The sequence below is a fragment of the Balaenoptera ricei genome, chromosome 19 (genome assembly GCF_028023285.1).
Source record: "Balaenoptera ricei isolate mBalRic1 chromosome 19, mBalRic1.hap2, whole genome shotgun sequence".
NCBI lineage: Eukaryota > Metazoa > Chordata > Mammalia > Artiodactyla > Balaenopteridae > Balaenoptera > Balaenoptera ricei.
Window position 1 is genome coordinate 11,809,374 of NC_082657.1, and position 26,238 is coordinate 11,835,611.

The following is a 26,238-nucleotide window of genomic DNA, read 5'->3' on the forward strand; positions in this document are numbered from 1 at the left end:
GACACTGTCCTGGACTTGGTTTCCTTTGAGATTCTCTTGGACCAGGGCCTGGGTTGAGGGGAGCTTGGGGAAAAATGATGATCCATCTGGATAGTAGTTTACTGGCTAGCTCCTTCCTGCCATTTTTCAGTGACCTCAGAGAGAGGCCCTCCCTGCCACCAAGTTCATTCCACGCCCTCTGCCCACCTGCTGTATTTTCTTTACAACAGTCACTGGCTGTCTACATTTATTTATTTGTTTATTTATTTATTTATTTTTAAATTTTATTTATTTATTTATGGCTGTGTTGGGTTTTCGTTTCTCTGTGAGGGCCTTCTCCAGTTGCGGCGAACGGGGGCCACTCTTCATCGCGGTGCGCGGGCCTCTCACTGTCGCGGCCTCTCTTGTTGCGGAGCACAGGCTCCAGACACGCAGGCTCAGTAGTTGTGGCTCACGGGCCCAGTTGCTCCGCGGCATGTGGGATCTTCCCAGACCAGGGCTCGAACCCGTGTCCCCTGCATTAGGTAGGCGGATTCTCAACCACTGCACCACCAGGGAAGCCCCTACATTTATTTTTGTACCTGATATTGTCTACCCTCACTCCTCACTAAAATGTAAACTCCACGAGGGCACAGACTTTTCTTGTTCCTTCTCTATCCCTACAAAGAAGATTAACCTTGACCTGGCATATCGTAGCCAGTTATTAAATAATCATGAATAGAAAACAAAACAAATGAAACTGCCCGTCCCCGATTTTATGTTTTCCCCTCCATTTCCCATTTCCTCCCTTATCCTTCAGGTTTTCCTTGTTCCCTCAGATTCCTTCTCTCCTTGCTTTTCCTCCGACATTTCTTCTCCCCCTCCCTCAAGAGTCCCTCGGTTTTTCTTCCCTTCCTTCTTGCTGCCTTTATTCCAATTTTTTTTTAATTATTTAATTTATTTATTTTTGGCTGTGTTGGTTTTTTTGTTGTTGTTGCCGCTCCCGGGCTTTCTCTAGTTGCAGAGAGCGGGGGCTACTCTTCGTGGCGGTGCGCGGGCTTCTCATTGCACTGGCTTCCCTTGTTGTAGAGCACAGGCTCTAGGCGCCCGGGCTTCAGCAGTTGTGGCTCACGGGCTCTAGAGCGCAGGCTCGGTAGTTGTGGCGCATGGGTTTAGTTGCTCGGCGGCAATGTGGAACCTTCCCCGTCCAGGGCTCGAACCTGTGTCCCCTGTATTGGCCGGCAGATTCTTAACCACTGCGCCACCAGGGAAGTCCCTACTCCTTTCTTTCTAATGAAGTGAGTCTGGAGCCTTGATTTCCCCTTTTTCTCTCTCCCTGCAATTAGTGCTATAGTTTCCCGTCTCCCCTTCGCGCTGACTGTGCTTCACTCTCTCCTTTCTTTCCTCTGGGACTCCTGCACCTCGAGTCCGCCGCCTCCGCCCTCCGAGTGTCGGATGCCTCAATTTCCCCCACTTTCCCCCTCGACCCCGAGGCACCTCCCGACCGGCACCCCCAACATGGCGCCCGAAGCAGCGCTCCGCCGTCTGACGTCACCGCGCTGCCCGCCCCTCTAGAGCCTTCAAACGGAATCGCTGAGGAGGTGGAGGAGGAACATCCTTCAGGGGGCGTAAGGGGGCGGGCACTATCAACCCGGGGGCCGGCCGGTGAGAGAACGTCGCTGGAGGATTGGTTGGGCGCTGTGGGGGATCCCAACGTCACACACTATTGGCCCAGGGCTCGGAGACGTGAGCGTCGATTGGCAGAACGGCAGGGGCCAGACGGGCGATGATTGGGCTCATTCGCCATCGGCGCGGCGGCCGACGAGGAAGGTGGGAGGGGCGTTCCTGAGGGTGATTGGGGGCGAGAGCGAGGTTGCGGAGCTGGCGAGAGGAGACGGCGGGAGCTAGAGGGGGCGCAGCGCTAGGGTGGCCGCACGAGGGGAGGTGCGGCCCGGGCCCGAGCCCGGGGCGTGCGAGACGGCTGAGGCGGGTAAGTGCGGGCGGGCGTGTGAAGGGCCGGCCGGCCGGCCCGGCTCCCCACCCTCCCCCCGCGGCCTCCTCTCGTCACCTCGCCTGCGCACTGAGGGCCGGAGGGGGGTGCGCGCCGGGAGGTGAGGGCGGAGCGGTACCAACGGCCCGCGGGACGCGCGGGAGGCTGGGCGGGGGCCGGGCCGGGGTGGCGGGTGGGAAAGGGGCCAGAGTCCTGGGAAGGGCGAGTGAGGTGGGACGGGGCTCGGGCTGGGGGCTGGCAGGGACCTGGGTGGGAAGGGAGGCGTTAGAGCTGCGCCCGGGAGGGTCTCCAAGCCTCCTGGGAGTACGCGGCAAAGGACTGGGCGCTGGGACAGTCCAGGACCGAAGGAGGGTGGACGATTAGACGGCAGTAGGGTGCCCAGGGAGGGGTTTAGGCCGTGAGAACAGAAGTGGTTAACGTAAAGAGAAAGTCTAGTTATTCCTGGAGAGTTAGGCCAATGAGAGGGGTCTATGGTGTGAAAAGATATCAGGAAATGGATGTGCCTAGAGGGGAGATTTAGAGCTGAGGGAGAGGGAGAGGTCCCGGTGTGAAGAATGGGGTTACATTAATGTGAAGAGTTAAACCACAGTGTTGAGAGGGCGCGTTGGGTACCCTTGGAATGGGTTGAGAGGGGTCTCTGTGCAAAGAAGGGTTATGTTTTATGTTATGTTATGTGAAACTGGCGTCTGGGTGTCCCTAGAATAACTTGAGGAGAAATGGTCTTTCTGAAAAGTACTAGGAATTAGGTCAAGGTGAAGAGTAGGAATTGGGGGTCCCTGGAGGGTGTTAGGGTGGTGAGAGAGATCTGTGTGTTAAGGCGGGGAGGTCTGGGTAGCCGCAGGGTAGTAGGCTGGTCAGAGGGGCCTGGGTGTGAGGAAGAGGGGTGTAGCTATCTGTCAGGGTTAGGGTGGTGGTAGGAGGGGTTCTGCCGAAGAGGGGGTTTCAGGGTATTCTTAATGAGATTTGGACAGTGGGAGGGGTATGTGGGAAAGGAGTTTAAGCCATTATGAAGTGTAGTCTGTATATCCTTGGATGGGAATAGAGTATATGTGGGATCTTTTTGTGGAAAAGAGAAATTTTGATATGAAGAGGGGGGTCTGAGCATCCCTGGAATGCGTTAGGGGGGGGGTTGGGTCTTTTTGCAAATAAGAGGGGCTTAGGTTGATGCGAAGAATGGTGTCTGGGCATCCCTAGAATGGGTTGGGGTGGGGAGGAAAGGGCTCTTTTTGCAAAGAAGAAAAGGTTAGGCTAATAATGTGAGGGTGGGGGGGGGGTCTGTCCCTGGAATGGGTTAGGGTGAGGGTGGGTCTTTTTGTAAAGAAGAGGGGTCTGGGTATCCCAAGAATGGGTTAGGGTGGGAGGGGTCTTTTTTGCAAAGAAGAGTATGTGAAGAGAGGTTCTGGGAATCCGTGAATGGTCTAGGGTGGTTGTCTATAAAGAAGGAGGGTTTAAATCAGTATGAAGAGGGGGTCTGGGTACCCCAGAGAGAATTAGAATTGTAGATGAGGTCTCAGTGCACAGAAGAGGTAGGTGATTAATGTGAAGGGTGTCTGGGTGCCCTGGAAACATGAGTTAGGGTGGTGGGAAGGGTCTGAATGTGAAGAAAGGATTAGGCTTTTGTGAAGATGGGTCTGGGTGTTCTGGATAGGCCCTTACGGTTGTGGGAGAGGGCCTTGATTTGTAGAGGGAGTTAAATCATTTGAAGAGGGGGATCTGGGGATCACGGGGAAGTGGTTAAGGTTTGGAAAAGGTCTGCGTGTGGAGACGGGTTAGGCCAATGTGAGAAAAGTTTATTGATGTGAGGAACCTGGGCACCAAAGGGAGAAAGTTAGTGGGTGACAGGTTGTGTACAAAGGAGGAGGGTTGCACCATGAGAGGGTGCCGAAAGTGGCAGGGCCCTGGGGCAGTTTGAGTGGCCGGGGTGTAAAAAGAGATCGAGAACCTGGGGGTGGAAGCAGAGGAGGAGTGAAGCTGTGAATAGTGGGTGGTTTGGGCCTGTGTGAGGACTCTCCCCGGCAGCTGGGGGTAGGGATGGGGTAGTGTGTTGGTAAGAAGAGTCAGTGGAAGGAAATCTGACTGGAGAGGGTCCTGTGTGATGGGTTGGGGCTTTGGGCCAGCTGTGAGGCATGAGAATGAGAGATTGGACAGGTTGCAAGGATCTGGTAGGTGGAGTTTAATGCTAGCTGATTCAGAGGTGAGATTTGGGCAGATTCACTGGGAACGGACTGCGGGGAAGGTTTTGTGCTTGGTGCTCTTGTGTGTTCAGGAGAGGAAAGATTGTTAGGGAGTGGAAATATGGAAGCAAGAAGTTAGATGGGGAAATTGATCTAGGATTTTGGTAGGGGAATGATAAAGGGAAAGAATTTTCCCTAGGAAGGACTGAGGAAGCAGTGGCTTAGATACAATTTGTCCCCACCTCTCCCAGCCCAGGGTCTTGCCGCCGTCATGACTGAGGAGTCAGAGGAAACAGTCCTATACATTGAGCACCGCTATGTCTGCTCTGAGTGCAACCAGCTGTATGGATCCCTGGAGGAGGTGCTCATGCATCAGAACTCCCACGTGCCCCAGCAGCACTTTGAGCTGGTGGGTGTGGCCGACCCTGGAGTCACTGTGGCCACAGAGGCAGCTTCTGGCACAGGCCTCTATCAGACCCTAGTGCAGGAGAGCCAGTACCAGTGCCTGGAGTGTGGACAGCTGCTGATGTCACCCAGCCAGCTCTTGGAACACCAGGAGCTGCACCTGAAGATGATGGCGCCCCAGGAGGCAGCGCCAGCTGAGCCAACACCCAAGGCGCCCCCCCTGAGCGCCAGTACCATCCACTATGAGTGTGTGGATTGCAAGGCTCTCTTCGCCAGCCAGGAGCTCTGGCTGAACCACCGGCAGACGCACCTCAGGGCCACTCCCACCAAGCCTCCAGCTCCAGTTGTCCTGGGATCCCCAGTTGTCTTGGGGTCCCCCGTGGGCCAGGCCCGCGTGGCTGTGGAGCACTCATACCGCAAGGCGGAAGAGGGTGGGGAAGGGGCAGCTGTCCCCTCTGCCGCTGCCACCACCGAGGTGGTGACTGAGGTGGAGCTGCTCCTCTACAAGTGTTCTGAGTGCTCGCAGCTCTTCCAGCTGCCAGGCGACTTTCTGGAGCATCAGGCCACCCACTTCCCGGCTCCCGCCCCAGAGTCTGAGGAGCCTGCCTTGCAGCAGGAGACTCTGACCCCATCACCTGCAGAGGTGCCTGTGTCTCAGCCTGACCCCCTGCCATCCTCTGACCACAGTTACGAGCTGCGCAACGGTGAAGCCATTGGACGCGATCGCCGGGGGCGCAGGGCACGGAAGAACAACAGTGGAGAGCCAGGCGGGGCAGCCACCCAGGAGCTCTTCTGCTCAGCCTGTGACCAGCTCTTTCTCTCACCTCACCAGCTACAGCAGCACCTGCGGAGTCACCGGGAGGGTGTCTTTAAGTGCCCCCTGTGCAGTCGTGTCTTCCCCAGCCCTTCCAGTCTGGACCAGCACCTCGGAGACCACAGCAGCGAGTCTCATTTCCTGTGCGTGGACTGTGGCCTGGCCTTTGGCACAGAGGCCCTCCTCCTGGCCCACCGGCGAGCCCACACCCCAAATCCTCTGCATTCGTGTCCATGTGGAAAGACCTTTGTCAACCTCACCAAGTTCCTTTATCACCGGCGTACCCATGGGGTTGGGGGTGTCCCTCTGCCCACAACACCAGTCCCACCAGAGGAGCCTGTCATTGGCTTCCCTGAGCCGGCCCCAGCAGAGACTGGAGAGCCAGAGGCCCCGGAGCCCCCCGCTGCTGAGGAGACCCCAGCAGGGCCCGCTGCCCCAGGCACCTACCGCTGCCTCCTGTGCAGCCGCGAATTTGGCAAGGCGTTGCAACTGACACGGCACCAGCGTTTTGTGCACCGGCTGGAACGGCGCCATAAGTGTAGCATCTGCGGCAAGATGTTCAAGAAGAAGTCTCATGTGCGTAACCACCTGCGCACACACACAGGTGAACGGCCCTTCCACTGCCCAGACTGCTCCAAGCCCTTCAACTCGCCCGCCAACCTGGCCCGCCACCGGCTCACGCACACAGGGGAGCGGCCCTACCGGTGTGGGGACTGCGGCAAGGCCTTCACACAGAGCTCCACCCTGAGGCAGCACCGCCTGGTGCATGCCCAGCACTTCCCCTACCGCTGCCAGGAGTGCGGAGTGCGCTTTCACCGCCCCTACCGCCTGCTCATGCACCGCTACCACCACACGGGCGAGTACCCCTACAAGTGTCGCGAGTGCCCCCGCTCCTTCTTGCTGCGCCGGCTGCTGGAGGTTCACCAGCTCGTGGCCCATGCCGGGCGCCAGCCCCACCGCTGCTCGTCCTGTGGTGCTGCCTTCCCTTCCTCGCTGCGGCTGCATGAGCACCGCTGTGCAGCTGCCGCTGCCCAGGCCCCGCGGCGCTTCGAGTGTGGCACCTGCGGCAAGAAAGTGGGCTCAGCTGCTCGGCTGCAGGCCCACGAGGCAGCCCATGCAGCCGCTGGGCCTGGGGAGGTCCTGGCTAAGGAGCCTCCGGCCCCTCGGGCCCCACGGGCTGCTCGCACACCAGTGCCCTCCCCAACGACCCTTGGAGGCATGGCCCCTGCGGCCCCTGCGGCCCCTGCCCGGCGCCGTGGCCTGGAGTGCAGCGAGTGCAAGAAGCTGTTCAGCACGGAAACGTCACTGCAGGTACACCGGCGCATCCACACAGGCGAGCGGCCATACCCGTGTCCGGACTGTGGCAAGGCCTTCCGTCAGAGTACCCACCTGAAGGACCACCGCCGCCTGCACACCGGTGAGCGGCCGTTCGCCTGTGAAGTGTGTGGTAAAGCCTTTGCCATCTCGATGCGCCTGGCAGAACATCGCCGCATTCACACGGGCGAGCGGCCCTACTCCTGCCCCGATTGTGGCAAGAGCTACCGCTCCTTCTCCAACCTGTGGAAGCACCGCAAGACCCACCAGCAGCAGCATCAGGCAGCTGTGCGGCAGCAGCTGGCAGAGGCAGAGGCTGCCGTCGGCCTGGCTGTGATGGAGACTGCAGTGGAGGCTCTGCCCCTGGTGGAGGCCATTGAGATCTACCCTCTGGCTGAGGCTGAGGGGGTCCAGATCAGTGGCTGACCCTGCCTCATGTCCCTCTTCAGCACCACCATGCCCTCTTGCTGAAGAACTTTCTCTACCATCCCCTTAAGTCTCTGTACATACTGTGCCCCTTTTCTACCCCTTTCAACTGCCATGTAAGTTCTGTAACTGGATTTATTCTCTCTTCTGAGGGGGGGTGCTCTGGGGTCCTTGACGTGCATAAAGGTGCCCCCCCCTACACACCTGTTAGCTCTGGTGGCCCCAAGGTGAAATGGTCAATAAAGACTGAGTTGGGACATTTATGTGCTTTTGTCTGGCCCAGCCGTGTGGGGTGGTGGAATTTGGGAGCTGTGAGCCCCAGGTTCTTGGGTCTGACTTTTCATGGCTGCATTCCCAGTGCCTAGAACAGGGCCTGGCAAGTAGTGGAGCTCAGTAAAGGGAAACTAAAGAGGAGGACCTAGAGTCCCTGGGCATGGCTTTCAGGGAGCAGGGACTTCACTCTGGTAGTAGATGGGGGCAGCACGGTTCTCATGCCACTAGAGGTCCCCACAGCCCCATAGAAGAGCCTGAAGCTGTTTCTGCTGGTGGCAGGAACATTTAGGAAAATCTTCAGGTTGTTCTCACCACCCCTGTCCCCTTCTCTCTGGCCTGACGTGAGCCGTCTCCTCCAAGGCCATCTGATTTTCTCACCTTGCATCCCTGAAGGCAAACGCTGGTCTCGGAAAGGCACGATCTCCAGGGCAGTAGAGGAGGTGGCTTCTGAGACAAGATCCAGCTGTGGGATTGGAGAAGATTCTGAGTAACAGCCTCTGGGGGTAGGAAGCCTCACAAGGGGAGGTGCTCTGACACCCACCTGGGGTTGGACTCCGGCTCAGCCCACAGATGTTTGTTGTGGGGAGAGGGGTGGTTGGGGTGGCTGACTGATGTTTGAATGCCTAATTTGTCTCAAGCATTTTCCTGCATTTGGGGGAATGATCTTCACGCTGATCCCGTGAAGAGAACGTTTTGTAGGAGAGGAATCTGAAGTCAAAAGCGGTGAAGTGACTTGCCCAAGGTCATTCAAACCAGATAGGGCAGAGCTTGAATTTCAGTGTAGTTTGATTTGGTTTAATCACCTATACGCATTCCTCTACACTCTTCTGCCTTCTCCATACTTGGGGGAGGGCGGTGGAGAGAGGAGATGGTGAGTGTGTGACTGGTGGAAATGCTCGGCTCCTATGCTAGTCTTGTCTCTAAGAGCCACACTCCAAGAAAAATAAGCACCCCCCCCCCCCACCGAAGGTTACTGTAGTCTTTTTGTTAGAATCCTTATTGGAACCCTAGTAAATGAGAGGTAAAGGGAAGCTGTTTGCATTGAAACGAGGGGAAAGGGAGGCCTGAGAACTGCCCACTCAGCCTCTCCATTACTCTCGACTCCCTTCAGCAATCCTGTAGCCCTCTGTGGGCACTGGAGCTTATGCTTCTCCCTTTTTAAAAAGGTAAAGCACTCAGCCTTTTGATATCTCGACAGCTCCTAATGAAGTAGAGCACTTAATCTGTTAAGCAGTTGTTTTTGACCAGAGTGTGTTGATCATGGGCACAATCTTTCAGTAACCTCACCCTGCAGAAAGGACTTGAGCCATCTTAGCCCAGCATGCCAGAGCCCCTAAATCCACAGGTAAAGACTCATTCTCAAACTGCCTCCTTTCAGGAAGAGCTGTAACATCCAGAAAGTCGTATCAAATAAATGCTTAGAACAATTGGAGGATTTATCTTTGCAAAACCAGATAAAAATCAGGCTGAATCAAGGGACAGGAATGGAGGAAAAAACCCTGAGGGTTCTGGTTGACCCCAAGATAAAGATGCTTTCAGCAGAGAAGCAGCTGGGTGACAGTGGAGGGGATCACCCTTCCTCTATTGTGGTTCCTTTTTAGAGCCTCTAGTGAAAACTTTAGACTCCCACCCTGAGAAAAGTTTATGTGTGCAAACATGTTTATGAACAAGAGTCATTGTTCACCATCACCCTACTGAAACTTCTGTGGTCCTCAGTTGGACCCCTCTCCTAAAAAAGATCGCACTAATCAAACCCTTCTTGAATGCTGGGCTTTGAGTTGGACAGGCAAAGGTTCTTGAACTTTAATGTGTGTTAGGCAATTTCCCCAGAGATTTGGATCCAGCAAGCATGTCTTGGTGAGACCTAGGAATCTGTTTTGAACACACCAATTCTGATGCAGGTGACTTGCAGACCCCACTAAAAAGAACCTTGCATTGCTTGGTTTTAGTTGGATATGGAAGCTGCTTAAGCAGAACTGTCAAGGGGACAGAACAGTGGTCCTCTAGTGACAACACGTTCTTGACGATATGAGGCCCAAGTATGACTGTACAGGGGAGACGATGTGGAGCAGTTGAGCACATTTATGAGGCTACAGGTGGATGCCTAGTTCAGCTCCAGAGGGCTCTCAGGTGTGGCATCTGTGGTTGTCACAGGCTGGCCTGGGTGACAAAGACCTTTTGGGTCTATATGGTTCTGACTGCACCCCCTACAGTCAGGGGGCTGGAACAAATGACCTTTCTCGGGGTACTATTCTGAACCTCCAGCCCAACATCCCACTGCCCCATCCCTACTGACTTGGCTTGAGAGTTGGAGAAGTACTTTTTTTCTCCCTTGCCAAAACGGTGCAGTACTAATACATTTTCTCTTTCGAAATGATCAAACCCTCTCCTACTCGTTCCCTTTCTCCTGTTCCCCTATCCCTCACTATTGAATTTGCAGAATCCCAGCACCTGTGTGCCAGGCATACGTTAGAGGATGGAACAGTGAAAAGAAGACCTGACGGCAGTGAGAAAACACAGTTATTGACACCATTTCAGATTTTCAGCAGTGGGGTCCTGGGGATCAGCCCGTGGTCTGGCCTGTGAAACGGTTGTTCCTGCCAAATGACTTAGTCAAGATGAGCACAAAAATTTGAGTGAATGAGAGACCTAATGTTCTGAAAAAGAAGTCAGGTGTGTATCTTGTACCACCAGACGACTTCAAAGTGAACTCTGTTTTTAAAGGGTCTTGTTAGTCCTCTGTGGATGGAAGTAGGGAGCTACTCACTCATTTCCTGCCTTTCTCATAGTTCTCATTTATTGAAGTCAGCATGCTGGAGATCTGTCCTAAGCACCTACGTCATCTCATTTAATTCTTACAACCCCACAGGCTACATATTGTCTCTGTGTTACAGATGTGGACACAAGCTCACATATTGAAGGTCACATATCTATAAAATGGCAGAACTGAGATTTAAATTCAGGAATTTGAATTCATTCTAAGTTCCAAGGCTTGTTTTTTTCTTTTTTCTTTTTTTTTTTTTTGGCTGCATTGGGTCTTCGTTGCTGTGTGCAGGCTTTCTCTAGTTGCGGAGAGCAGGGGCTACTCTTCGTTGTGGTGCGCGGGCTTCTCACTGTGGTGGCTTCTCTTGTTGCAGAGCACAGGCTCTAGAGCACAGGCTCAGTAGTTGTGGCACACAGGCTCAGTAGTTGTGGCTCACGGGCTCTAGAGCGGAGGCTCAGTAGTTGTGGCGCACGGGCTTAGTTGCTCCGCGGCATGTGGGATCTTCCCGGACCAGGGCTCGAACCCGTGTCCCCTGCATTGGCAGGCGGATTCTTAACCACTGTACCACCAGGGAAGCCCCGAGGCTTGTTTTTTTAATTGGTGAAAAAAAAATTGCTCAGGCCTTACTTCTGAACATTCCCTGAACAGAAGTAAAGCCCTCCCCTCCACAGCACACACACACCCACCCCATACCCTGATTTCCCCGCCACCTTTCCCAAGACAGAGAGGAGACCAAGGGAGAAGAGGCTGCATTTCTCTCTGTACAGTTTTTAATTTTTTATTTTTTGATGTTGTTCAGATGAATGACACACTCAAGTTACAAAAATGGGGCCTTAAAAGAAGCACATTGTACAATGAACAAGCAGATTGGAGTTAAGAACACTGAAACGCTAACCCGCTACCACGAGAAGAGACAGGGAGGGGGTACAGGATGGGAAGGGAGGGGCTACCAACACAGGGGTCAAACAGAACTGAAAGGGGGGCTAACTTGTTGAGAATGGAGGAGAGGCAGGTCTCCTCCAGGGCCTACTCAATTTCCAGATGCCACTTCTTGGTCTCCCTTGCTCACTACTTGCCACCTCTTCCCATCCCCATTCCAACCTGGTCTTTCAAATGAGTAGGTGAGAGACACCCACCCCAGAAAGGGCCAAGCCAATCGGATCTTTACAAGGTGGGATGGTCACCTTGCCCTAGTGCACCCTTGGATTTGGGAGGAGATGGTGGCAGCAGTGGGATAAGAAGCCAGAAAGGAGCTAGCAGAGAGGAACTGACCAAAGATCAGGCCCCTGCTTTTCCCCAAAGACTCCTTGCCCCTTCCCCACCCTACCATGATTCAAAGGACCTCTCTACAAGTTGTCGAGAGAGGACCGCAGTCACCCTGCAATTATATAAATAAATAAATACTGAGCCCCTGGGCTTGGGGGACAGGCTGGGGGAGGGGCAGCAGGGACAGAGGAAAGGGAAGAGGAGAGGAGGGTGAGGCAGAGGGGAGGGGTCACAGACATAGTAAATAGTTGTCTCCGTCCCAGCAACAATTCTCTCTGGATTTTTCTCTCCTTTTTGTGTTTGTTTAACAAGGAGTTAACATCTCAAGGACAAATACTTAAAAATATACATTATTTTTTCTTTTTTTTGTTCACCTTTCTCATCGTCATCTTGCTTTGGAGACTGCTGAGGTCAAAGTTCAAACCGCACGAAGGAACTACGGCTTGGAGTTTTTGTGTATTTTTTTTAATTTTTATTTTTTAATTTTTTTCACTTTTTTTTCCAACGTATAAAAAGGTAGCGGAGTTGTCTGTGGATTTTTTTTTTTTTTTAATGGTTAAATCTTTGGTTTGTTTCTTTTTTCTCTTGGAGGCCTTTATCTCTCGCACTTGCCTTTCCCACTCAGAGGCCAGTGGGGGCCCGCGTGTCTCAATCTTGCTCAGTCTGTCTCATTCTCTCTCTCACTCAGTTCCCCCTACCCTGGGCTAAAGGGAGAGAGAGGCACCCTGGGATTTGGGTAGGGGGGGGAAATCTAGCCAGTTCAAGAGGTCCCCCACTACGTGGCTAGTCCCTTACCCCATCTTCCCAGGGTGCAGGGCTTGGAGACGCTCTCTTGGCCTTCCCCAGGGAGGAGATGTGCGGGAAACTCACAGCCTCACCCCTTCTGATCTTAGCCCCAATCCATACAGAGGCTTGGGTTCTTCATCTCCATTGACCCCCACTTACCCTCCCCCAGCCCTCCCTCCCACTTCCACCCCCACCCTCCCAGAAGAGAACAGAGAGAGGTGTTTTAGTTACTGGCATTTTTTTTTTTTTTTTTTGGCACAATTAAAAGGCCCACCATTAGGTAGACCCAGTCTCTGTCCCTCCCTCCAATAGGTCAGGGTTGGGGAGGAGAAATTCAGAGGGCTCCCACTTTCTCCAACCCATTCATCATCCTTTCTAGCCCAGGCCCCTGGCCCCCCACCTCAGACATCTCACCTAACCCAGAACCCGGCCTGGGGTCTCCTTCCCCAACCCCACATAAAGTTCCCCAGCCCCCCAACTCTCTCACTCGCACACAGACACACGGACACAGGCTCTGTACAGACCACAAAATAAAAACGATGAGATAGTTTTGTTTCCCGGAGTCGAGACGGGGTGGGGGACTGGAGTGAAAGGGGCAGAGGGGGTTGGGGGGCATGAATTCCCCCATCACCTTCCCAACCCTGGCTCCCTCAGCCCCCCAGCCCCTTGCCCTGGCTGGCCCCCAGCCAACGATATTTGGTTTCCATTTTTTAACATTAAAGTTCTATGAGGTATTTGGTGCCTTATCTCGAGTCCTCGGGGGAGGGGGGCCCAGGGGGGAGACCTGGGGCACACTTGCCCCTCCCTCCCTCCCACCCCCTTCCCAATATTTGGTTTCACAGCTGTAGTTAAAGCTTGGGATTTGGTTATTTTTCCCCCTCCCAGGAATTTTCTTTTTTTCTTGTTTTTCTTTTCCCAGTTATGGGGGTTGGACGGGGAGGGTCCCCACCACCCCGGCTGCACAGGGGTCCCTCCACCAATGTCAGGGCATCAGCCCCATCCCTGCCCCCTGCTTCCTCCTCTCCCCTCTGCCCTGCTCCTCCCACACTGGGGTGGAGGAAGGTCCCAGGTGGCAGGACTTGCTGGGGAGGAAGCAGGATGAAGTGGGTGGTGGTGAGTCCTGGATTTTCTTTCCTTTTTTTTTTTTTTTTTTCCTTTTTTCTTTTTTTTTTCTTTCTTTTTTTTTTTTTTTTTTTTTTTTTTCTTTTTTCCTTTTTTTTGGTCTAGAATCATAGTTTTTGTTTGAGTCATCTCCACCATGCCTTCCATGCTGCCTGTCTTCTCGGAGGGGTTTTTGGTTGTAATTCCTTTCCTTGGCTCTGCTCAAATGTCCTTCCTATCTGTTCAGGAGCCCTTGGCCCCCTCTCCACCCTTGGGCTGGGGCCCAGGCCCTCTAGCCAGTCCCTTCTCTTCAGGAAATAAAAATGGACAAACTCAGAGGTAGGGTGAGGGCAGGGAGTCGGTTCAGCGGAGATGCTTACATTCTGGCGAGGATGGGTCGACGGCAGGCCGCGCCCCGTCGGTGCCAGGGTGGGAGGGGCAACCACTCCACCACTGCCCAGACAAGGCACCCCGAGACCCCTGAAACAGCTGAGCCTCTGCTGCCTCCATGTCCCAGCCCAACAGTTTCATTTCCCGAGTGGGAGAAGGGAGACAAGAAAGAGAGAGAACGCTGAGGCCTCGGGGCCCGGGGTGGTGTCCGAGGCTCTGTCTGCCTCTCCTCGGAAGTGTCCAGCGGCACTGCCCGTCTCCCGGGGCTCTCCCCTCCCTCTGCTCCTGCCCGGCGACGGGCGGGGGCCACTCTGATTTCAATGGCTCGCGTCCTTCGCAGCAACACTTTGGTTTGAGGAGAGACACAGAAAGAAGGAGATTAAGAGAGGTGAGAGCGGAGGGAAGGAAGAGGGAGAGACAGACCAAGAGAAAGGAGGAGACAGAGGGGAGAGGACAGAAGAAGAACTCGAAGGAGGAATCAAACCACCCGAAAGTTTGTTACTTTTCCTTCGTCCATTCTTTTTTGCTTTCTTATTCCTTTTTTCCTGTTTTGTTTTTTTTTTTTAAAGCTTTTTCAGTTGATTGGGGGGGGCGGGGAGCTCGGGGCTCTTCACCCCTGTCCCTGACACCCTCTCTCAGCCCTGCCCACCCGCTTCCATCCGCCCTGGCTGAGGGACAGGCCCTGCCCCAGCCGCCCCCATCCGGCTTTCCCGAAGACGACGTCCATGAGGTATTTGTGAAGAGAAAGAAGCATCCGTCCTTCCATCCGCCTCGGGGACCAAGGGCCTGGACCACTGGTGCAGGGGCTTGGCTCCACCTCGCGGCTCCTTCTTAGCCTTTGAAGAGTCCTCGTCTTCTTTCCCTTAAATATATATATATCTATAAATTCTTTTTTTTTTTCTAGTTTTAATTTATTGTTTGTTTGGTTTTTTGTTTTTGTTTTTTTGGTTCAAAACTTTGTTGGCCTCCACAACAGCAGGAGGGCAACGTGGCTCCCAGCAGCGTCTCTCCTCTGTCCGTCGAGATGTGTCCAGGGCTGGGCAAACACAGGGTCCAGCCAAGACTTGAGGGAGGTCTCGTGGGAGTGGTGGCCGCCACAGCGCCCTCTCGGATGGGGACCACAGGTCATGGCACTGTCCCCGCCACACGGACCCTGATGGGGACGCCATCTCGAGGAACCCCACCACTGGGGTGCGTGCGTGTGTGCATGTGTGTGAGGGGAGAGGAAGAGGCATCTGCCAGTATCGGAGGGGCACAGGGTGGGAAGGGCGAGGTGAGTTATCTTTTTGGTTTCTGGTCAATGTCAAAGAACGTGAAGGATCCCACGGATAGGCACTGGAATATGAATTTTTTTTTTTTTCAGGGAAACTGACAGACGAGGATGGAAAAAAAAGACAACTTGAATGCCCTCACCTCATCCTCTCTTGCCTGAAGCTTCCACCTTCCCTCGGACTAGGGATGGGGGGAGATTCCAGAGCAGAGGAGGGTGACAGGGTTGAGGGGGGACATGTGAGAGCTAGAACTTGGCAAAACGGCCTAGCCCACCCTTCAAAGGGAAAAAGGGGGAGGTACAAGGGGTGAAAAGTCATCCCAGGCCTTCCCCTGAACTCTCCCTTGGCTGGGGGAGGAAGGAAGTTAAAGCGAGACCCCCCTGCCCGGGCAGGGAGAGCTGGGGGCCAGGGGAGAGGGGGGGGACACATGACAGGGACACATTCTGTTGAGCACAACGCTAAAAATTCTGTACATCCTTTGGATGAAGCTACTGAATATTTGGTGTAAAGTTGTTCAGGCCCTTTCTCTTTCACCTTCTGGAAAAGAATATTCGGCGGGTGGTTCTGAGCCCACCCCATCAGCCCCAGGCTGTGCCCTCCCTGTCTTGGCTGGCCCAGGACTGAGGGCTGGGGCTGGGAGGCTGGCACATTCTCTTGTTCCTTCTCTGCCCGCGCCGCACGCAGCGGGAGGCTTCGCCCCGCAGCCAGGGGCCCGCGTGTCCGCCCTGCCGAGGCTTCTCCGCCCCTGGCTGGGGCTCTTATTTGGTGTCGTAGCAGTGAGAGTGAGCACACTGAGGTCTGGCTCGAGACTGGTTTTTGGTTTGTTCGGTTTGGTGAGGGATTTTTTGTTTGTTTTTGGTTTTCTTTTTTTTTTTTTTAATGTTTGTTTGTTTTTCACCTCTTGTTCCTTTGGGGCAGCTGGTTTCTTTGTGATTATTTTTGGTTTTCTTTTTTCTGTTGGTTGGTTTCTTTTCTTTCTTTCTTTCTTTCTTTTTGGTTGGTTGTTTTTTTGTTTTTTGTTTTTTGGTCTTTCCTCCCTTGTCACTCCTGCTCCGAGGACCCTCTGCATCCCCACCAATGGCCTCCGCGCCCTCTTCCCAGGTGGGGGACGGAGGCGGGGGTCAGAGGAGGAGGAGGGGAGGCGTGGCGGGCCCTCACTCAGGCTTGGACCCTACCTCGGGCCCCCCTGGGCCTCCAGGGGTCTGTGCTGCCGCCTCACTGCAAGTGGAGGAGGAGGAGGAGGACGAGGACGAGGACGAGGAGAGGCCAGGAGACTTGCTGGAGATGGAGGCCGCCACGGCCGCAGCGGCTGCCGAGACCAGGCCCACACCAGGCGGGGCGCTGAGCAGGGGCAGCCCGGCGTGGTTCAAGAAGAGTGACGAGGTCACCAGGCCCGGACTCCCTGGGGCCGCGCCAGCCGCCCCCAGCACCAGGTTCCCGCTGCTGTCAAGGCTGGTAAGGGGCAGGGTTCCACCAGAGGCCAGGGCTGGCGGGGAGAGAGAGAGGCTGGGCTGGGGGTGCCTTCCAGCATCCCACCCGCAGTGCCCCCTGTCTTCCCGTCTGACCCATGGATCCCCATCAGCACCCCTCACACCTTCCCCAAAGGTGAGATGGGTATGAAGAGGCGAGCGACGCAGTGAGCAGGGGCAGGATGGCATGGCTGGAGCAGGAATGGGATGGGGGCTCGAGGCCCTGGGGGACAGGGCTGGTGGTGATGGGAGTGACATGCGGCAGCACGCACCTTGGATAGTGGCCAAAGGGTTGTTGCTCATGAGGGCTGGACTCAGCCCGGAGCTCAACCCCACCATTGTGCTTCTGCAAGAGGCAAAGCAGAGGCATTAGCGGGGGCAGAGACCCTCCCACAGAACTGGGGGCGCAGCTCCCCACCCTGGAAGCAGCAGCGACCCTGCTTCTCCCCACAGCCTCCTACCTGCGGCTGCCCACTTACCCCGTGCTGGGGTTCAGGCCCGACAAGCCGATAGCCGAGTGGCTGCCTTGAGGGCTGGGATTTGTGCTGTTGGTGGTGGCCGGGGGTGGGGGAGTGACAGAGGGGATGGAATTGAGGGGGGGCGCGGCCCCGCCCCCGACCCCACCCCCTCCAGCTGTCCGGCTGGGGTGGAGGGTCCCCACAGCTGAGGATAAGGTAGTAACTGCCAGAGAGAGACAGAGAGAGGGACACTTCAGCTTCCACTCGTCCTCCACTGAGGTCGACTCCTGCTCGTCTTCCCTGCCCCGTCCCGCAGCATCTCCTCAGCCGGAACACACTTAGGCCTCCTGCCCTTTCTTCCCACAGCCATTTCTCTGTGCCTCTGCCACGGTGACGGTAATCACAGTAAGAGCAGCTGCCACCCACCGAGCCTGTGCCCTATGCCAGGAGCGTGCTCACACCCTGCTTATCCAGCCCTTAATCTCACCTCTGGGCCGCTCTGTACAAAGAACCAAGGGTTCCCAGAAGACAGAGCCCTATGGCTCCCTCTAGAGGCCAGGCACGGGCGTGCGGCTGTGCACCCTGAGGCTGAGAGGGCCCTGAGCCCAGCCTGAGACCAGACACCCAGGACAGCAATTCCCGGCTCTGTGACGTCCCAGCTGTGCCTTCAGGTGAGAACCTTCATCCCTCTGGCCTTCAGTTCCCTCATCAGGAAAATGGGGAAGATAATAGAACCTATCTTATAAAATGGGTGTGAAGATTAAATGGGTCAATATTCTTTATAAAGAGTTTAGGCCAGTGCCAGGCACACCCTTACTACTTTATAAACTTCCACTTACTATTTCTTAACCTGGGGAGGGGAAATATGGCGTTTGTTTTTATATTATTCTTACATATGGTGTTATACATGCCCTACCCCAGGAAGGGGCAAAGGAGGGCTTTGGGTACAAAAGTGTGTGTGAGTGTGTGTGTGTACACACACACACACATACACACTCTTCTGTGTATATATTCATGGATATAGCTTCTGTATGTATGTTACATTCACAATAATTTTATAACCGAGGCTCAGAGAAGTAAGGTCACTTCTGGAGTTCACACAGTTTCTAAATGCCAGAAAGAGAACCCAAGTACATCACCTTTATCAACCCCGTGCTTTTCTCACGTGAAATCATGGAGCAGATGAAGCCTGAGCTGCTCTGGCAGGGAAGGGGTGAGGCTGCCCTCTCCCCTTCCCTGCCCCGCCCCCTGACCTCCAGGCTCAGCCTTGAGGTCTAGGGATGCCCTGAACCGCTTGAGAACCTTGGGTTCGGGCCTGCACTGTGTTCTCCCAGTACCCCCTCGCCATCCTCTGCCCTCTCTGACCTGTTGTGCTCAGACTGCTGGAAGCTTGGGACAACGGCAGGGTCCCGGCGCCCCCCTGGGGCGTGACCTGGGGAGAGAGGAAAGAAGGCATGGTTAGGCCACTGTCGTCCAGCAGCTCCCATGGTGCTCCCTGTGGTTACAACCCCCGCACCTCTGCCTCCAAGACAGAGAAAGGGGGCTCTGGCTGCAAGGCTATGTTTGTATCATGCCAAGCGCTTTCCATCAGCTTTCGTCACGTTTACCCTAGGTGATCATGGGGCACAGACAGGACGTAGTCATTCCCTGCCTCTCCTCTGACACCGTCCAGTTGCAGGTCTGAAGTACGTGTGTGTGTATATGTGAGAGCGCGCAAGCACACGTGCTTGTGAGGCTAGGGGGTGGGGTGGGTTATGAGGATAAGGCGTGTCTGCATCACAGTGTTGAGATGTTATACTGCTTGATTTTCTGGGACCATCCACCAGCCTCCTTCTTAGCCTCCCTGCCTCCAGTCTCATCCTCCATCAACCCCAGAAGCCTCCCTCTAAATGTGACCCAGTCCCTCCCGGGCTCAAAACTCATCCTTAGCGCCTCACTGCCTACGGTTCAAGTTCAAGCTCCTTCAGCATTTGACTTGGTGTCTGGCCCCTGCCCATCCCCCACCCTACCCCCACACTCATTCATAAATAAGCATTCCAGCTCCAATCACACTAAATCGCACTGGAGTTCCTCAAATTGGGCTCAGCACTCTGGCTTCTAGGCTTCATGCACATAGATCCCTTTGCCTGTCCTTCACGAGGCTGACTAACTCTCTCTTGTCCTTATGACTCAGCTCAGATGATCCCTCCTTCCTTTACATCATTGGGGAGGGGGGCTCCTCTGGGCCCCTTGCTCCTCTCTGTAGTGTCACAACCCTTTCCACACTGGATGGAATAAAGGGATGTCCCAGTGTGTCTGATGTCGAGCAGGCTGTGGACCTGAGTGCACACCCAGGGGTATAATGACGTCCCTGCCAGCGTCTGTGTAGTTGTGAACCTGTGTGAGGGGGGATGCCTGCATCCTTTACCTAGTATCCATCCCCGTGTGGCTACATCCTGTGATAACTCTGTGTTTGGCTACGTCAGTGTGTGTCGGTGCGTGCTTGTATCCCCCACGTAAGACCACAGTTCCCTGGAAACGGTGTTTCTCTGTGTGACTGTGCCCCACCCCTGTGACAGCCTGTTCCCAAGGGTGACTCTCCCTGCCTCTGTTCTAGGAACTGTGGCCAACAGGGTAGGTTGTGCTTCACACGAGGTGCCTGCCAGGGGGCGAGGGTGTGCCAGAGCTTTGTGGCCCCACCCCTCGAGGGGCTCTTGGTACCAGATGGGGGCTGTAGCTGGCTGGCTTGCCCGGGCTGGGCAGCATGGGGGCCGCGCTGCAGGGGTTGATGCGTTTTTCCTTCTGGCGCCGGTTGCAGAACCAGACGCGGATCACTTCCTTCTCCATGTGCAGCTGCTCTGCGATCAGCAGGATCTCCTCTGAGGTAGGCTTCTGGTTCTGCGGGCAGAGGGCTCGTTAGCCCCGGGCCCATCCTCCCGCCAGCCCTCAGGGCCGCCCGGGAGGGTGGGGCCTCACCGCTAGAAAACTCTTCTCTAAGGCGAAGCGGACGTTTGTCTCGATGCTGGTCCTCTTCTTGCGTCTCCGGCCGGGGAGCCCGTCGAAACCCAGGCTGGGACTGCTCAGCTGGTTGGGACTGGGCAGGCTTGAGTCCACAGACATAGTCTCTGTGTCCGGGAGGAGACGGGGTCATGAGAGGGCGCTTCCCCCGGCCCGCCGCCCGCAGCCCGCCCGGGAGCCCCCAGCCCAAGTCCCACCTGCGTCGTTGAGCCACTTCTCCAGGAGAGGCTTGAGTTTGCACATGTTCTTGAAGCTCAGGTTGAGGGCCTCGAAGCGGGAGATGGTCGTCTGGCTGAAGTCGTTGCCGTAGAGCTTGCCCATGGCCAGACCCACGTCACCCTGGGCCAGTGGGGCGGGGATGGGGCTGCGTTCAGAGCCGGGCAAAGGGCTCAGCCCCGCCCACCATCTGGCCACACCCCACCCCGCCCACCAGGTGACTATGCCCCTCCTTCACCCCGCCCACTAGGCAGCTACGCTCCCTCCCTCTGCCCACCAGCCGGTCACGCCCCTCACCCCGCCTACCATACGGCTACGTCCTCTACTCCGCCCACTAGATGAGTAGGGCCCAACACCCCGGCCACCAGCTGGTCACACCGCCCTGTCACCCCACGCCCACCGCCTGTCCTGCCGGGTGGCCCCAGACCTGCGTGAAGCCCAGCTTGATGCGGCGTTGCTTGAAGGTGCGAGCGAACTGCTCCAGCTCCTCCAGGTCACTGGGCTCCTCGGGATGGGATGGTGGCTCCAAGCATTTGGGGGGCTGCGGGTGCGAGAGGTGCGGGTCGGGCAGCGTGGGGCGGGTCACGGCCTGGTGGGGTGGGCAGGTGGGTGGGATGCAGGACCGAGGACCAGGACGGGGCTCAGCATTGGCTGCGCAGTCCCCCCTCCCTCCCTCCCTGCCGTCCAGCCTCTTCCTGCAGACTACCCTCCACCCACCCCCAGGTGGCCCCTCCACACTCATTGCCAATCAAGGTGACACTCTGCTGCCCCACAAGGGCCCTCCCACTGCCTGAAACTCTCTGCACATTCCTCCCAGTCTGCAGATTTCATAAGGAGCAGCCATCTCCTTTCACCAAAGGCTCTTTCCCTGAAGCTGGGGGAGGGGTTGGTGGTTTTAGCCTCCTCTCAGGCAGGGAATCAAGGATCAGCTCTGCTACCAAATTGCTGGGTAACTCAGGCAAGTTTCTTAATCTCCCTGGGCCTCAGTTTCCCCCTCTGCAGAATGGGAACAATCATGGCTACTCTACCTACCCCATGGGGTTGTTGGGAGAATCGGGTTAAAAGTGAGTAGGCTGCAAATAAAGTAAAAGTATTTTTAAAAATAGACAAGGAGGGTGACTGGGGGAATTTACAAGGAAGCAACAGTTCTCTCTGGAATGCTTCATTTCCCTAAAAATAAAACATCTAAGTAGGTGGTGGGTACAGGGATGTTGGACGCACAAGTCCTTGATCCGTTATCCAAAACCCTGGGACCAGATGTGTTTTGGAATTCAGAATTTTTTCAGATTTTAGAAAGCCTACATGGGGCACATATCATAGATAATGTGAACCTCCACCATTAGGGTCAAGGCATCACCCCATATTCGGACATATCAACAGCTGTCAGCAAAGCACAAGTACCACACAAGAGGGATAAAGAAAAGTCACACACTGCCTCGCATCAGGCCAAGACAGGTTTTGCGGACTTCCCTGGTGGCGCAGTGGTTAAGAATCCGCCTGCCAATGCAGGGGACACGGGTTCGAGCCCTGGTCCGAGAAGATCCCACATGCCGCGGAGCAACTAAGCCCGTGAGTCACAACTACTGAGCCTGCGCTCTAGAGCCCACGAGCCACAACTACTGAGCCCGCGTGCCACAACTACTGAAGCCCGCGTGCCTAGAGCCCGTGCTCTGCAACAAGAGAAGCCACCACAATGAGAAGCCCGCGCACCGCAACTAAGAGTAGCCTTGCGCACAGCAGTGAAGACCCAATGCAGCCAAAAATAAATAAATTAATTAATTAATTAATTTAATTAATCAACTTTTTGGGGTTTTTTGAAACAGTTCATATATTTTTTAAAAGGGCTGTTTTAAAAAATAGGTAGGAGGGAACTTTAAAATCCATAATCATGAAAAATTATTATTAAAGTTTAGGACCCAGTGGGAATTCCCTGGTGGTCCGGGGTTAGGACTCCACACTTCTACTGCAGGGGGTGTGAGTTTGATCCCTGGTTGGGGAACTAAGATCCCTCAAGCCCCAAGGCACAGCCAGGAAAAAAGAAAAAAAAAGTTTAGAACCCAGGCAGCAAACTTCAAGAAAGGCCATGGGGACCAGGCAGGAGGACACCAAGGCAGCCTGAAGAACTCACGCCTTCCAGGAGGGGCCTGAGCTCATGCCGTGTGTACGCAGATCCAGCCTTCCCAGAGCTTAGGGTTTGTCAAAAGAAGCTGGGAATCTGGTGTTTTCCGGGAACTTTGTTGACAACTAACTCAATTTTTAAATGAGTGTGGGCCCTTGTTTGCAGTCTCTGGTCTGGGAAGGGGACACGAACTAGTACCCAACAGACTCTCAGGGAACGCCCCCCATTTGGAGTGCTGGAAGAGATCTGAGGCATTCATGCCCTAAAGGCCTGTGAACCCCCTGAAATTTTGTGTTTTTGCACACGTGCATTTTGGGGCAGTGGGGGTCGGATTCAAATAATCCATCAGATTCTAAAAGGAGTCCATGTGCCTGCAAGGGTTAAGAGCCACTGGTCTGGCTGACTCCCCTCATTCTGTGGAGGAGGAAGCTGACTCAGACAGGGAAAGTGGCTTGCCTGGGGTCCCACAGCAAATTAGTAGCAGAGCAGCGCTGGGCCCCAGGGCTCCTGACTCCTATCTTGGCCCCTGTGGCTGTGTGTGTGGGGGGGCAAATGGAGAGGAGACCCTCACTCACCACCACTCTACGCCATTTGGCCACAGCCTGACGCATTCAGTGGACCACTCACCTGTGTGGGCAGCCCCGCCCGGGGCTGGGAGGTCAGAAGAGCTCCCTGGGTTTGCTGAGGTAGCTGGAATAGATTTGGCGTTGGTAGCAGGCCTGGGGGGACAAGAGGGATCGCACGGGGTGAGGGGGGCAGAGAGAGTTCTGTGGAGGCGCTGGGGAGGCCATCCAGGGTGAGGGCCTTACCTGGCTGATTCTGCTGGGCCTGCGGCAGCAGGAACTGAGCAGGTGGCTGGAGGTGGTGACCCGGCACGAGCACCAGCTGCTGAAGCTGGAGGAGCTGCTGGATGTCCTGGCAGGGAGGGGGGTGGACAGAACGACAGCCTGAGTCCTGGCCCGGCTCTTCCCTCTGCATCGCCTGAGCCCCGGCGGGTGCGCCACAGGGCAGGCTGGCATAAGGCGTGGAGGGATGGAGCATGGGTCACTGGGTGCAGCCCTGAGCTAAGGGCACCCAGGAGGCCGGAGCATCCTACATGGTCATCACAGGAGGGCTCGCTCTTTATTTACCTTTTCTTTCTTGATGAAATATTTGCCTTGTCCTATATTCCCACAGAACAAATAGAATGATTTAAAAATGTAAATCAGATCAAGTCTTCCTTCCTTTTAAAACCCTCCCAAGGCAAATTACATCATGTCTGGGATTAGCTTTAAAATACTCCAGCCCCTAGCAGCTGATTAAATTGGTACAGAGACTTTGGAAAACTCTCTGGCACTCTTATGAGTTGAATTGTGTTCCGCCCCACCCACCACCAAAAAAAAAGATATGTTGGAATCATAACCACCCCCTAGAACCCCAGAGTGTGACATCATTTGGAGATAGGGTCTTTGCAGATGATCACGTTAAAATGAGGTCATTAGGGGCTTCCCTGGTGGCGCAGTGGTTGAGAGTCTGCCTGCCAATGCAGGGGACACGGGTTCGAGCCCTGGTCTGGGAAGATCCCACATGCCGCGGAGCAACTAAGCCCGTGAGCCACAATTACTGAGCCTGCGTGTCTGGAGCCTGTGCTCCGCAACAAGAGAGGCCGCGACAGTGAGAGGCCCGCTCACCACGATGAGGAGTGGCCCCCGCTTGCCGCAACTGGAGAAAGCCCTCGCACAGAAACGAAGACCCAACACAGCCATAAATAAATAAATTAATTAATTAATTTAAAAAAAAAAAAAAAGAAATTGAAAATTGTATTAAAAAAAAGAAGAGAAAAAAAAAAATGAGGTCATTAGGGTGGGACCTAATCCAGTACGACTAGTGTCCATATAATATGGGGAAATTTGGAGACAGACGCACTACAGCTGCACTGAGATACTATTTTTACCTAATGACAGTGCATGACACACTATGTTGGGGCGTGAGGGGAAACAAAATTTCTTGCACATTGCTGGCGAGAGGGTAATCCGGCAATGTCTATCAAAATTACCAGCACACATATCCTTTGACTCAGCCACTCCACTTCTAGGAATTTATCTTAGGGATATACTTGCACTTGTGCAGAATGACCTCTCTAGAAGGATACTCCCCGTAGCAAGCAGTGTTTTAGCAAAAGAGTGGAAACAAGCTGAGTGTGTAGCAGCAGGGGATGGGTGAATGAATTAAGGTAGATCTTTATGACAGAATATTATGCGTTCATCAAAAAGATCGAGGACACTCTTTGTCCTGATATGGAACAACCTTCAAGATGTCCTGTTGAATGGAAAGCTCAATAGGCAAAACAGTGGGTATGATGTGCTACTGTTTGTGTTAAAAAAAAATATTATACCCTGGTACCTGCTTGGGTATGCACAGATTATACTTAAAAAACGATACCAGAAACTGGCAACGCTATAAACCCTTCTGTACCTCTTGAATTTTGAACATTTATCTTGTCCAAATAAAGGAATAAATACCCAGGTGTCCCACCCCGACTCGCCCAGTTGAGCAGTCACTTATGCCCAGCATCCCTGCTTTTCCAACCACTCGTCTTGCCAGAGTTCTAGGCTGTTCCCTGTCTACCTGCAAAGGCCTCTGCTTTCTCCGTGTGCTTTAGAAAGTGGACAGAGTCCCCAGATGCTCCCTGACCTCTCAGCTTTCTCACTCTAGCTGCTAATCATCTAAGAATACAGTTTAAGGAGTTTGACATCCTACGCTATATCGTTTGAAACTGCATCCAGTCTGCCTTCCCTTTTGAGACCCTCCCCACCCACCCAATAAGGCCTGCCTGGCTATTTCTCTTCTGCACTTGGATTGACCCTGGGCAGTGGGTGAAGCCTGGGCTTCAAGGCCTGCCATTTACGGTGGACCCTTCCAAGACCCCCATACTTAATCTTGTTTTTATAATTTTGTCTTTTTCTTCTTCTTTTTCTGGCTGTGAGGTGGCTTGCAGGATCTCAGTTCCCCGACCAGGGATTGAACCTGGGCCCTGGCAGTGAAAGCGTGGAGTCCTAACCACTGTACCGCCAGGGAAGTCCCTTTTCAATAAATTTGTAATATCGATTGTACATCCAGCTCCTTGCCATGGCCCTGCATGACCTGGCCTTCCTCACCTCCCATGACTTTCTCGCTCCCTAACTCATCCAGCCACACTGGTCTCCCTCCTGCCACTGAACCCAGAAAGAAATCCCCACCTCAGGGCCTTTGCACGTGCTATTGCCCCCCCCACCCCGCTTCTTGATCTGCACATGACTGGCCCCTCCTCATCATTTAAGCCTTTATCAAATGCCCCTTCCTCAGAGAGGCTTCCTCTGGCCACCTGCTCTGACACGGAGATTTTTTTCCCCTCGTCACTCTCTTACATTTTACTCTTTTCCTTCCCTCATAGCAATATCAGCTTCCTGTCTGTCTCCTCAAAAGGGGTTGGTGCCAGCTCCATGAGGGCACAGGTTTGTTTGCCTTATTCCTCACTGTAACCCTCATGCAGAAAGGTGCCTGGGTGTGGTGGATGGTCCCCAAACGCTGGTTGACCAAAGGAATTCAAGAAGGGGAGAAAGAGAGAAGATTCTGGGTGAACAGTGAGCTGCCTCAAGACTGGGGTTAGGGACTTCCCTGGTGGCACAGTGGATAAGACTCCACCTGCCAATGAAGGAGAACGGGTTCGAACCCTGGTCGGGGAAGATCCCACATGCCACGGAACAACTAAGCCCATGAGTCAGAACTACTCAACCCGCATGCCACAACTACTGAAGCCCGCGCGCCTAGAGCCCGAGCTCCGCAACAAAAGGAGCCACCGCAATGAGAAGCCCGCGCATCGCAACAAAGAGTAGTCCCCTCTCGCCACAACTAGAGAAAGCCCGCGCGCAGCAACGAAGACCCAACGCAGCCAAAAAAAAAAAAAAAAAGACTGGGGTTAGCCGGTAGAAGGCGCCATTTCTCCATAACCTAGAGCCATCTGAATCGGCACGCCAGCTGAAGCCACTTGGGGGCGTGTTAGGACGG

General features: G+C 54.5%; 2 protein-coding genes across 10 annotated transcripts in view; one reads left to right on the forward strand and one right to left on the reverse strand.

Moving 5' to 3' along the window:
* The first annotated feature begins 1,784 nt into the window (after positions 1-1,784).
* On the forward strand, positions 1,785-7,359 carry ZNF574 (zinc finger protein 574). The gene is made up of 2 exons (XM_059903942.1): positions 1,785-1,948; positions 4,395-7,359. The coding sequence occupies exon 2, from the start codon at positions 4,415-4,417 to the stop codon at positions 7,100-7,102; it is 2,688 nt and encodes an 895-aa protein (XP_059759925.1). The 5' UTR covers positions 1,785-1,948; positions 4,395-4,414; the 3' UTR covers positions 7,103-7,359.
* Positions 7,360-15,149: 7,790 nt separating this feature from the next.
* POU2F2 (POU class 2 homeobox 2) overlaps positions 15,150-26,238 on the reverse strand; it is a 30,295-nt gene continuing 19,206 nt past the window's right edge. For 3 of the 9 annotated variants that reach the window (XM_059903598.1, XM_059903597.1, XM_059903595.1), the window contains 10 exons: positions 23,022-23,127; positions 22,840-22,931; positions 20,521-20,634; positions 20,075-20,216; positions 19,836-19,984; positions 19,581-19,757; positions 18,246-18,312; positions 16,902-17,103; positions 16,695-16,768; positions 15,150-16,439 (listed from right to left, as the gene is read on the reverse strand). In XM_059903598.1, the coding sequence (XP_059759581.1) occupies positions 16,108-16,439; positions 16,695-16,768; positions 16,902-17,103; positions 18,246-18,312; positions 19,581-19,757; positions 19,836-19,984; positions 20,075-20,216; positions 20,521-20,634; positions 22,840-22,931; positions 23,022-23,127 (1,455 nt within the window). In that variant the 3' untranslated portion in view covers positions 15,150-16,107. Of the gene's footprint in view, positions 16,440-16,694; positions 16,769-16,901; positions 17,104-18,245; positions 18,313-19,580; positions 19,758-19,835; positions 19,985-20,074; positions 20,217-20,520; positions 20,683-22,839; positions 22,932-23,021; positions 23,128-26,238 lie in introns of those variants that run through there. The other 6 variants (XM_059903604.1, XM_059903602.1, XM_059903603.1 and 3 more) reach the window with 4 other exon arrangements.